This window comes from Cupressus sempervirens, chromosome 8, assembly GCF_028749045.1.
Source record: "Cupressus sempervirens isolate cs-2001-9-10 chromosome 8, ASM2874904v1, whole genome shotgun sequence".
NCBI classification, from domain to species: Eukaryota; Viridiplantae; Streptophyta; class Pinopsida; order Cupressales; family Cupressaceae; genus Cupressus; species Cupressus sempervirens.
The window spans coordinates 115,737,229-115,749,863 of record NC_143125.1 but is presented as its reverse complement, the minus strand read 5'-3'; the positions used below and the strand labels follow the sequence as shown (position 1 = coordinate 115,749,863).

Here is a 12,635-nt window from a genome sequence, read left to right as displayed (position 1 = left end):
CAATGAGAATGAGCTCAGGAAGAGCCATGTCTACATAGAGAGGATTGAAGAACTTGAGGCTAAGGTCCAAGTGCCAAAGGCTAAGGTTGCATCTCTTAGAGAGCAATTATCTAGTGTAGAGCAACTGGCTAATGTAGAACAGAGCAAAGAACATGACAATCAAGAGCAGCCATCTAAGGACACAACTGAGGTCCCAACACAAATAGATGAGCTGGAGGGAGAGGATATAATAGAGCCCAACAAAATAGAGCATTGATGCTCCACCAACTCAACAAGGAGATGAGGTAAGGATATTTGTCCTTTTGTGTATGATTGGCCATAGGGTTGAAACTCTAAAGATTATATCACAAAAGACCCATACATTCTATGTTTCTTTACAAGGTGCTAAGCAATTTTGCAATGAGTCACTTTCATGGCTATCACCACATTCAATCTGTGGGGGCCATATACCTAGTTTTTAGAGAGGCTTATTATGATGATGGCTAAAAAGCTAGATTTGCTTGATAAAATAATCACAATGAAGGAGAGCCTAGAAGTAGTTAAAGATTTAATTGGTGTCTTCACTGGGAAATTACAAATTATACAAGGTAAGCTAAAGGTTTTATCTCAGGGAATTGAGCCCTGCATACCACCAATTTTGGATGATAGTAATGTGTTGAAAGAATGGCATAATTGGTCTAATGCATTCAGTGCAATATTGACTCAAGAGGCCATAGTGGAAATTTTTGAAGACAATAGTGATGCCCCTTTCCATAATTTGATTGACTCCTTGTTTAGAGCTGAAATAGATTTGAATAAATGCATAGTGGAGTCTAAAGCCATAACGGATGCCAGGTGGACAAAGGCCATGAAGGACCTAGAAGAGGCTAAAACCATAGAGTGACCCACCAAGCGAGAAATCTATGTTTGGGAAGCTATGGGAGAAATAAAGGCTTTACTAGTAGGAAGCATCTGAAAAATAATTGAGATTAAAAGCAATAAGAGATTAAGGATAAGATCAGATATATTGAGCCATTCATCAGAAGGATAAATCTCTCATAAATTTGCCTATCAAATTTTGAGACTTTTGAGGAAACAGAGGGCAGAAGAAGACAAAGTGCAGTAAAGTTAAAGTTGCTGTAGTAAAGTGCCACATGCTGACTTTTCAACTACCTTCCTGATTTTGGATCAAGCCCACGAGAATGTTTTTGAATATCCTTTTGTTTATGTCTTGCCTTTTTTCTTTTCCACTAAGGTGATGACATGTGTTCTCCTCCCATTTGTAGCTTGTGCAATCCTTTATATGGATTTCCAAGATGTGGAGTAGAGGTCGGAAGTCTGTATAATTTTCAGTCTTATGTTATTTTACAGTCCGTCTAGTTTTTGTGATTGTATGAATGTGTTTAGTCTTGTATACTTGAGAATACAATGAATATGAATTATCAAACTGCCAAGTTTTGAGATATATTGTGAGTCTATATCAGTATTGTGTTCATTTTCAAAGAAAATAATACAAAAGGAAATTCTGCATATCTGTGTATCTGAATTTTGTCTTCTCCCTTGCATATTTGTTATCTTGAGATTGAAATGAGTAATGTTCTTTCAGTTTAATACAATTTAGATAAGTTGTATATCTCCTATTGATTGCTTTTGGTTCAAAGAATTAAGTAATTGCTTTCAGTAAGTGGTAGGGTTTTGGGTATATAAGGAGGATATGATAAGAATGAGATTCAGAGTCCACTGTTGACAAATTTAATTGCAAGTCAATTGAATAGGTCTAAAGATTGCTGGTTTCAACTCTATATAATAATGGATAAGGCATCGATCAATTAACTTTAGTTGCAAGTTGATGGTTTATACAGTTGCAAAATATATATATCAATCAAAATCAATTTACCATTTTATATAATGAAGAACTAAAACTACTGGTCGTTACTTATTTGCATCTACGTTTTGGTTATAGTTAGCTACTGTGATCAGGAAGTTCATAAGCAAATTACAGAAGAACATTGACCATTTTCTGCTATAGGGGATAGTCTTGAAGAGAAGAATATTATAAAATTTGTCATACCAATCCCTAAGGTTTGCCTACCTTGGCCTTGCAGAGCCTAAAGTGAAGGGAGTTCTAATGACTGTTGAAGTTGGCCTAGAACTAAGATTTAACCCTGCTGAATATAGGATTTAGCTGATCCTTAGGCTTGTCCCCGTCTTATGCTTCCTAATATTAGGTTTAAATCTACTTGATATGTTCCTTACCAAAAAGAACAACATAATGCAGGAGGTTTGTGAAGGTCAAAAAGTAACATATCTTGATCTTGTTATTGGATGGAGGCGTTGACACCAACACTTTTTAATAGAACTATTGCAACTCCTTGACAACAAGAAGTTTCTCTTTTTATGTTGAGTTTATGAGATCTTAAGGGGAAGTGTGAGGCCGTGGGTTTAGCTAAAACTCCCAAATTGGTGATAGTGTTGTCCAGTCTACAAGCCATGATGAGGTAGAGATGCCATTGATGAATTCTTCTTTGTTAATTTCATTCTATTCCGTGTTTTCTTTCTATATTTTAAGGAAGCCATTTTTAATACTGCAAAGGCAAGTTATTCATATGTGGCACCAGGGAAGAGAAAATTAAGGACCACTGTCTTGGATAAGAAAAATTCAAGAGAAATATACTTATGGAGAAAATGAAGGCAATATGCAACTCCGATGGTTTCAACATTATTATAGATGGATGTATCAAATATTAGACATCACCACTCATTAATATTATGATCATGTGCAGAGGGCCTTTACTTTCTTTAGGCTATTTAGTGCTTGGGGAATTGAATATATGCAAGGTTTTATTTTTAATCCCCTAGATACTATTTGAGAAAGTTGGCAATAAAAATATGTTGCAAGTTTTGTTAGATGTAGCACATATATGCAGGGCAACAAGAGAGCTGGTTGAAGCTGTTTGCAAACATATATGTTAGATCCTTCCGGCATGCATCCCTTGAATAATGAACTTGAGGACATTGACAAAAGTGATTAGATCAAATGGATGGTTGATGTGAGAGATGCATATATGTAAGAATCACACGTCATGCCCTATTTTGGTCCTTCTCAAAGAGACAATTTATCAAACCTATTAAAAACTAAATATGCTTCTGACTTATCTCTTTGGAGATGATTATCAAGTTGCACTTGCAACTAATGTTCATGACATAGGAGTGGGATTAATGGGCCAAGTCCAAGACACAAGAGGGGACGGGGATGAAGAAAGTGGTTAGGAGTGACACGTTTTGTCAGATGTCAAAGTTTCAAAGCATCACCTCCATCATATCCTTAGTTTTCACAATAATTAGATGTGAGGATTTTGATTCCCCATGCCTTGGTGAGATATGTGAATGCATTGGTGGCATGCTTGGTCAAATAAAGGTTGTACAACAGGAAATTCCACCTTACAGCTCTACAATGAGTACATTCAGCCTATTATTTGAGAGAAGTAGGCAGAGCTAAGACTCCTCTATACATGGCAGCATATTCATTAAACCCATAGTGATATGTGCATATTTGTGATAGAGTTTTATAATTGACATTGAGGTGAAGAGAAGCTTCCTGGAGGCCATTAAAAATATGCACAGTGGAAAGGAGTCCTCATTGATATGACATGACTGGATCAAATTTTCCAGAGTCAAGGGCAATGTGAGTTTCAAAAAGTTAGATATCGAGACTTTGGCATAGGGCCAATTGGCACAGGCCTCCATCATTGATGAACACTGGCCATTCACTTCTTATCACAAGTTTTTAGTTCCTTTACCGCTAAGTGGAATTGCTTTACAAACAACTTCCTATCTATCAAGTGGAATATAATGACCTCTAGGAGAGCAAAGAATATTGTGGCTGTCCATAGTAGTACTTATGAGACAATTGTGTTCAAGGAGAGTCCAACAAAATTGTATGATGTAAACCTAGAGGAGACATTGTAGATTGATGGGGAACAGATTGCACATACAAGATGGGTAGTGTCCTCTTGCAGAAGCTACAATTCTATTCATGAGGATTGTCAAAATATTTGCGTTGGATGTGAGTTCGGTGAGCCATTGGTTGCACTAATAACATAGTATTACAAACTGGACCAAATCATGTGATTGAATATTATATTAAATATTTGGATCAATTGATTTCCCGATGATTTACATTAATAATAAGTTGCAATTTCTTTTGCTTTTTTTGTAATTGATTCTTGAAATAATTCTGAATTATTTTAATTGTTGACCCATGTCGCAAAATTTTGGAAACAATATCCCTGCTTCTGAAACTTGTTCTTGTGTTTCCCTAGAGACATTTAGAATTTTCTGGTAATTATCATTGTTATTAACTATTCTGTCAACAAGATAGAGGATCCATTGACTCATAATTGTTGAATCAATGATAGATTGCAAGAGCTTATCGTTGACATTGGCAACTGGAAGAACTTGATTTCATAAAAACTGGTAGAAATATTTTCATTTTCCAACTAGAACATGTTACACCCATTATAAGGAGGGAGATTCCACTCGTGTGTCTTGCAAAAGTTGCTTGTTCTTACCACTGGATTGCTGCTGTTTGGAGCTTGGTCCCTTATTGATATGTAACACATTACTATCTGTTATGGCTTACACATGACCTATCAACAACACAAGGATGGTTACATTACATGTATAGACTGACATGTTTTGTTTATCCTTTGCTTTTTGGTAGGCTTACAATTAAATAGGTGAATTCACATAAGTTTATCACCAATTCTATCATTTGGGAAGCCATGAAAAATAATGTTGACAAGCTTTCTCTGAAAGCAATTGAGTCTCTTTTCAATGCATCTTTAATGTTTTTAATGAGCCTAAATGGCTTCCTCCTTTGAAGTCCATTCAACATTCTATTGAACAAGTGCTTGGTTCTCAATTACACAATCAATGTCCTCACTGCTCTATATCCATTTAGAGTGTTGTGATGAAGCAATACATCAAGCTAACGCTTAAAGTGGGCAAAGTGCAACCTAGTATTTCTACTTGCAAATTTCTTGCTCTTCTTGTGCAAAGCAGCATAATGTGTGGCAGTTAGTCATGGTTATCATGCACTCAGCACAATCGCGGCGAAGAACTGCCACCCACTTCCCAGTATGATAATTTAATTATTGAACCAGTGACGGTCATTATGCTTTAATGCCACTAATGATATCTTCAAGATAATTAGGTTCATAACTGTGAAAGAACCTGTTTTCTGTTTCATGATACGAAGTTCTCAACAAATTTGTTGGTAAGGAGCTCCGATTAATATCGTCAGTAGGTTCAAGCATGATTCTTTCTATTTATTCCAGTGCCTTTTGATAATTGTAGTGCCCATATCTTAGTTTTCAAGCATTCACTGTTCCTTCTTAATCATTATCTTACAAGGACAATGGAAGCCCTGGGTTGTTTTGAAGCCTGATGGGCAACTTAAACGATATGCAACATCCAAATTCTTTATTGATTAGGAGAGTTGCATCATTAGGTTATTTATTTTTTCATATGCTTTACCATAAGTTGGCTAATCTCTGTGATAATGTTTCTCATGCTACGGTTCTCTTCACATTTCTCATGTCAGATTTCATTCTTTCTCCTATTTTATAATTTACAAGAACATAGCTTTTTCTTGGTCTTGCAATTACTTTGACTGTAATTTACAATATTCTTTATAAAACTTTGATTGCAAAAATATTTTGAAAGGTTTTGACTATATTTTGATTGAAATGAATCATTAACCTTTTCTAACTTTTAATTGCAGGGTTGCTTTCTGTGGAACCAGAAGATATTGCTGTTTCATCATCTGAAATTACATGTCATAGGTATGCAATTCTCCTTGGGTTTTTAGCTTACATGCTAAATCAGAATGCACTTTCTATATATAATCCTTTTGCTTTGAGATACTAGCAGTTTTTGTTTTGCCAAGTTAAGCTATGAGCATTTTTTGTTTGTTGAACATACCAGTTGGACTATTGACACAAAATATTACACTGCGGACGTTTGTGTTTGGATCGCACATATTGGTGAAAAAAACATAGAGAGTGCCCGTTCTCTATCTGAACACTGTGATGCACTTGTGCTGGTGTTTGACCTGAACAATGTGAGACCTCCCTTTGCATCATTTCATTGCAACTTATTTAATTGCAAGCTGGAATTCAAAAAGAAATAAATCACTATTAAACTAACATCATAATTTGCATGCATCTATGTTGAGCTTTCACTGCAAAACTAATAATTTTTTGTACAGTCGTCATCCTTTGAGGCTCTTCAAGATTGGGTTTCTGGAGTTGAGATCCAGAACTTTGAGATCTTGTTATGTGTTGGAAACAAAGCAGATCTTCTTCCTGGTCACTTTGCTCATGCAGAGTACCGTCGACAGGTGAAAAAGTGTGGAGAATCCTCAAGTGATCCTCACCCAGAGTTTTGGGATTATGGAATTCATCGTGACGAGGGTAGTAGTTTGTTGAATGAGGAGGAAGAATCTTCATATGAGGTGGAGAGGTCTGTTACTGAATGGTGTAGTCAAAACAATATTGAATATATTGAGGCTTGTGCAATCAATGATGCCTTTGATAAATGTGAGAATTTTTCATCTGATGTTATACTTTGCCATTTAATCCCCACTTCAACGATTCTCTTTTCTTCTATGGTTTTATTCTTTACTATATCATGCTATTGGTTTGGCATTGTTATCAACATTACTAAGAAAATCCCAGGAAATGGAAATGCCATAATTCAGGGAGACTCATGTATGGAAATGCTATTTTTTCAGTTTTAAATACTACGGCAGCAATCCAAGAGGGAATGCACACTGCCACATTGTTAATAAGAGAGTTGGGGTAGGCCGTGAGCTCTCCCATTTCAACACAGTGCCTGACATAATGAAATTGTCAAGTCCTGTTGCCTTGCAAAAAATATAAAAAATGCTACTGATAATAATCTACACTATTTTTGCTTACCTAGAGGGCTATTTAATAAAATTTCAACTATAAGTTTGTGTATTTTCTCATAACAAATTTAAGTTGGTTTTTCAAACATTGCTCTCATTGCAGTTGAGACTGCTGTTGATCAGATGGTAATTTCTAGGTCAGACATTTGGAAAAGCTGGTGTTTAGTTGTTTAAGCACTGCCCTAGAGTTTAAACCTTAACAACATTACCAAACTATAAATTTGCAAATAAACAGTTTTTAAACATTGTATATTGTCAGGTTAGCTCTTCTTGCTATTTATCGATATCTGCTCTATGAATATTCTCTAATGATTGGTCTGTATAAGCATATTTACTGATCTATCTGATAATTTTCTGCAAAAATGTTTATGTTCTTTGCATTTTGGTTAAATGCAAAACAACTGTTAATGAGGAAGGAAAATGTTACTGTAGCTGACATTGGTACAATGGATACTTGGTGGCTAGTTGATGGGGGAGATTTATACCAAGTCATTTTGTTATGCCACTTAGGATAATAGTTCTGTGGGTCCTGCCACAAATCAGAAGTGGTGTAGAGCTCAGTGATTCAATTAAGTATTTCCGACTGTAGTTGCAGGAGGATAACATATTTGTTTTTTCTTGGCAAATATAATGCTAACATTATGATAATGATTGAAGCTCCCCGATATTTCTTAGGGATAGATATAGATAATCTAATTGGCCACTAACAACAACTATTAATAATTTTATCACCCAAAAATGCAATGCTTCTTGTGTGTCTACCTGTATGTGCCAGATTGGTATGATGGATAAGTTCTAAATTTCTTCTAAATGCATAATAGTTATAAAGTACAGATTCCTAATCATCTGTTTGGACCCTCTTGCTTTTTAGGCATATCAATCAATGGGGATTCCCAAGGAGTTAAGCGAATTCAGGAAGCTCTTTCTGCTCACATGTGGCCTGGCATGGTAATGAAGTCACAGAGCAAATCTCCTGTCCCACTTGCATCTCCCAAAAATGACGGTAGGTTGTGATTTTGGAATTTCTTAGATCAATGCTTTCCTATTAATGTTTGATTAACATAAGAGTTTTGACCATCTGAACTTCAAGAGTGATATTCATTTCTGTTACAAACTGATATGAACTACAGACTTTTCTGATGACGATTCTGATTTTGAAATTGAATATGAGCTTCTATCGAATGGCTCAGCTGAACCTTGGGATGGAGTAGAGGAGCCTTGGATGACTGTCGATAATGGTACACATGAAATTCTTGTAAGGGAGGAGGGGGAAAATAATGAGCCCAAGGATATACCTCATGGTCAAGTTAACGAAACTCAAGTCCAAGAGCAGAATGTAGCCACTTCAATTCACCCACAAAAAGATGGTTTGGCATCTCCTACCCCAGTTGTATCTGCGCATGACAGTAACAATTCAGAAGCAAGTAGTTCATTGAATTCAACCATTACTGAACAAGATCTGTCTGGGGCTCTTGAAACTGAACAAGGTATAGAAGATGCTAAAACAAGCGAAAGGAGGGAACGCTCCTTTGAGGAACTTGAACAGTTGATGCTTGAAATGGCACGCATTCGTGAAAACTTGAGATTGATGCCAGACACACAAAGGAAAGAAATGGCTGCCAAACTAGCCTTGAAAATGGCTTCTACTTTTGCTGACAAGGAAGAAGAAGATGATAGTTCTGATTGAAATGATATCCTAAGTTGCTGGATGACAGTCTGTGTAAGTTTCAATCAATAGCACAAGAAAAGCAAGGAAAAACAGGTGTCTTTCATGTTTGTTAATTATGCTGCAAACTAGAAGATCTAGAGGATTTTCATTTCCCTTTGTGGCTTTCTCTGTTTTATAGTAAATGATGTCTATGAATATGTTCCCTAGGAGTGAACAATATGCAGACTTTTCATTTCAGGGTAAGGGGACAAGTCTCGTGTATATTTGAATTCTAAGTAATTTTGGCAAATATTTGGATGAGTCGTAGCTCTGTAGTTTAACAATTCCACAGTTTATGATCTCTCAATTGTGGGAGGTTTGTGGTCTTAAAATGCTAGTGGAAAGTTATATGTAAAGAAGGGTGCTTCTGCAATTATGATTTGAAAAATTCCAGCTAAAAATATACATCATTGTATCTGATTAGTATAAGATCAAAATCAACAATTTATCTTCTTAAACCTGATCTTGCAATGTGGTAAGATAATTAGGGTTGTATATTAAATAATTAACAATTTTATTTTCTATTCAGGCCATGTAAGAAAGGATTTTTTGATTTTTTTTGGATGGCAGATAATATGAGAGATTTTCTGATTTGGCATTTTACAAACGATCCAAGTATTCAGGAATCAATATAAAAGCATAGAATTTGAGAGAACTTGATTGAGGAATACAAAACTTATGAATAGAATGGAGGTGGGTTATGATTTGAATTTTTTTTTTTGATGCTGAGGCTGGACATACCTATTGGATATGAATCATTAGCTAGTGTTAGATTTGATTTCTTGCAAGGCTTTTTCCATCAATATGGGCCTTCTCAGATGTTTCAAGTCTTGACAACTTCATGTTTGATTAAGGCAATGGGTGTAAATACCCATTGTAAAACAACCTTACTCTGCCTAGTTTCAGTGTTCAGCTATTTCTGTTTCAAAAAATGACACGCTCTAGTTGCATGAATTGGAATATGTAATTCCTAAAGTTTTCTTGATGGTAACTTGAAAGATTCTTATTCTATTATTTGGTAGAACAAAAAAATGGTAAGATTATCACTATATAAGCTACATAATGACAACTGCATGTGGGTTGCTGGAAAGAAGTGTTTCTATACGAGTAAAGAGGTGAAAAAGCTGTATTCAAGCATGGAAAGCTTGGACAGATATCTTTGAAATTTTTGAAATAGGTTTCTAAGGTTTTTACCCTTCATTTCTTTTCAAGCAAGTGCCATAATGGCATGAATGATGGGCATGGCTCAAATTAATTTTCAAACTCTGTTTCCTGTATTCAGTCTGGAAAATACAGAACCTTCAAAACGTGAATAAAACAGTAATTGAATGAAATTACAATATGAATTTAATGTTGTTTTCAAAGTAGATGAAATTAGCATATATGTAGGTATTGCTTTTTCAGTAAAAAAGAATCTATAGTCTACATTTTACTGTTCAGCATGTTAAGGAAACTATGACATTGAAAGTTGGCATCAGTTTTGCACAGTCCATCTTGAAAACATACATGCCAAATCTGGAAGCAATCTTTTAATGTCATTGAAAAACCATCAGGATAACTTGGTCTGCATGTTCCTACTCGTGTCTCTCTATTGCTCGTCACTCTTGTTATAGTGCATTTTGAAGCTGGGCAGTTCTATTTTAATTGCAGTTGTTATTTGTTTTTAGCCTTCAGGCATTTTTTTTCTTTTTATATGGCGACCAGCCCAATCGGTCCTATATTTATGGTGGGTCTTCTTTAGATCTGGATGTGTAGAAAGTAGCTACCAAATAGTTGTATAAGTTAATGCCATTGTTTCTGATATCTGTTTATGATTTGAATATGTTTGTAAACAACTTAAAAACTATAACTTTGTTGGATATTTTGTAGCTCGTTTTCCCTTTGAAAACATGCCATGTGGCCTGGTCAACTCTACTTGGATCTAACATAGGGGCTGTGCAATGGATATTTAAAATCTCACCTAAGGCTTTTGCCTTTTTTGCTTTGCTTAGGTCAAGCTTTCCAAGGCTATTTTCAAGTATGGCCTTTGGTATATTTGGTCTTCTTTACCCATCTTCTACCCTTGGACCTGAATTTTTGTCATCCTAAAGACTAATGGTATCTTCGTAATCTATTCCAGGTCAAAATTCTTGACTAGCCCCTGCCTCTATGACCTTTCCTACATTGGACAGGTTTTTCATGTAGAAAATGAGTGAATATGTCGATCTCTTCAAATATTTCAAAATGTCCATAGAAGTGCAATTGGTTATTCATAGTTTCACCTAGTTCTCAACTTGCTAAATGCTAGTCAAAGGTGCCAGTATTCATAGTCATACCATAAGATATGTGATTGTCCTCTAGTCATATAGTGAGCCATAACCCCCTCAAGCAAACATCTATGGTTTCCAACCCAAAAAGATGAGGATGGTTGGACCATTGTTCAGCTAATATCAAAGCCTTTGAAGGAAATTGAAGTTGGAGATTCTCATCTCTTGGAGGAATCATTTGAGGTGGTGACCAAACGAAAATTCAATTGAACCCCAAGGCAAGTAATGTAATCTCTTCTCAATTTTAGAAAAGATCTGAATCTCTTTCACATCTCGTTCTCAAAAACCAATCTGAGCTAAAGGAAAGAGAAATTATGCTAGAGAAGAAATGAGTTCTTTGATTTCTTTGGTTCAAATTTGGTTTTCAGTTTTGGGCACACAAGAGAGAAATTTTTGAATAATGAGCATAAGAAAACTCTTGACTAACTTCTTGACAATAGCATGACCCTTAATTCCATTCTCCACATGTGAAGGGTCTTATGGTTCTCAAAACAAAATATGATGTGTTATTGTTAATGATTTCTTGACCTTGATGTTTTTTTTTTCGTTTTACAATACATTAGGAAATTTCTGGTTTCAAGATTCTTTCTATATATTTGTTATTTGGCCAAACAGTCACCCTTTCCATAGTGTGAACACAATGTTGGATAGCCTTGCTAAATTCATTTTGCTTACATGGAACTTCATATGGTTGCCCATTGATATGACCCCACCAACAATGTCGTGCTGGTTTTTTTTAATATCAGTAGCCCAGAGCCACTCTCTTGAAGTTGACATTTATGCCTCCAATGATGCCACACAAATATCTTATGTTTGACAAAGCATTTGGTTATCCATTGCTTGTTGGATTGTGTGTGGCGATTTTGATGGTCAAGTTGAATTTTACTACATGCAACCATTTGCCTATATAGTGTATAGTTGGCAAAAGGAAGGCTTGGTACTACATTCACAATCAATTATGTATTTTCAATCCTAATGTTGGCTAACATTGCTTTTATTGTTTGTAAATGACAGAATGATTTGTGGGATGGTACAAAATTCTTAAGTGCTCTGATAGCAGCATGATATTTGGATATCCATCTTTTCTTTTGCTACTTGTTACAAGCTTCGAGTTGAGCCTTTATGTTGTGATGTGGAGCCTAATCAAACTTGGAGGTTTATTCAGCACAATTTTCCTCTAGATTATTTCTATGAGAGTTTTGGGGCAGCACCCCCAAGACAGGGTCAAGGGGCAGCGCCATTGTAAAAGGCATCGCTTGTTATTTTTCCATTGGACAACTTATTCTAACCCTAATGTTATTTTTCCATTGGACAATTTATTCTAACCCTAATTTTGTAAGTGGCAAAAACTTGTATAAAATGACTTAGGGTTAGGGATTTCATAATGTATGTTGATATTGTAGCTTCTCGCCACAGTATTGCGTATTGTAATCACCAGAGAATAATAATATTGGACTTGTTGGTGGACGTAGCCCTAAGATTGGGTGAACTACATTAAATCTTTGTCTTGTGTTCTCTTCTATGTGATCTATTATTTTCTGATATTGGTTATATTTGCATGTAACTGTTATTTCTGTCTGTGGTTAATCCTGACAAGTGGTATTAGAACCAGACGGTTGTCTTTTTATTATTATTATAAATGTTTTGAAGTCAAACTGTCATTTTTTTA

The 12,635-nt window shown here is 35.5% G+C and overlaps 1 protein-coding gene across 2 annotated transcripts in view; it reads left to right on the top strand.

Annotated features, from left to right (window-relative positions):
• The window catches only part of LOC149541860 (GTP binding protein), a 60,372-nt gene extending 51,254 nt beyond the window's left edge, over nt 1-9,118 (top strand). For both annotated transcript variants that reach the window (XM_089796939.1, XM_089796940.1), the window contains exons 3-7: nt 5,765-5,825; nt 5,968-6,103; nt 6,251-6,581; nt 7,824-7,955; nt 8,083-9,118. In XM_089796939.1, the coding sequence (XP_089653065.1) occupies nt 5,765-5,825; nt 5,968-6,103; nt 6,251-6,581; nt 7,824-7,955; nt 8,083-8,639 (1,217 nt within the window). In that variant the 3' untranslated portion in view covers nt 8,640-9,118. The remainder of the gene's footprint in view (nt 1-5,764; nt 5,826-5,967; nt 6,104-6,250; nt 6,582-7,823; nt 7,956-8,082) is intronic.
• Nucleotides 9,119-12,635: the final 3,517 nt, after the last annotated feature.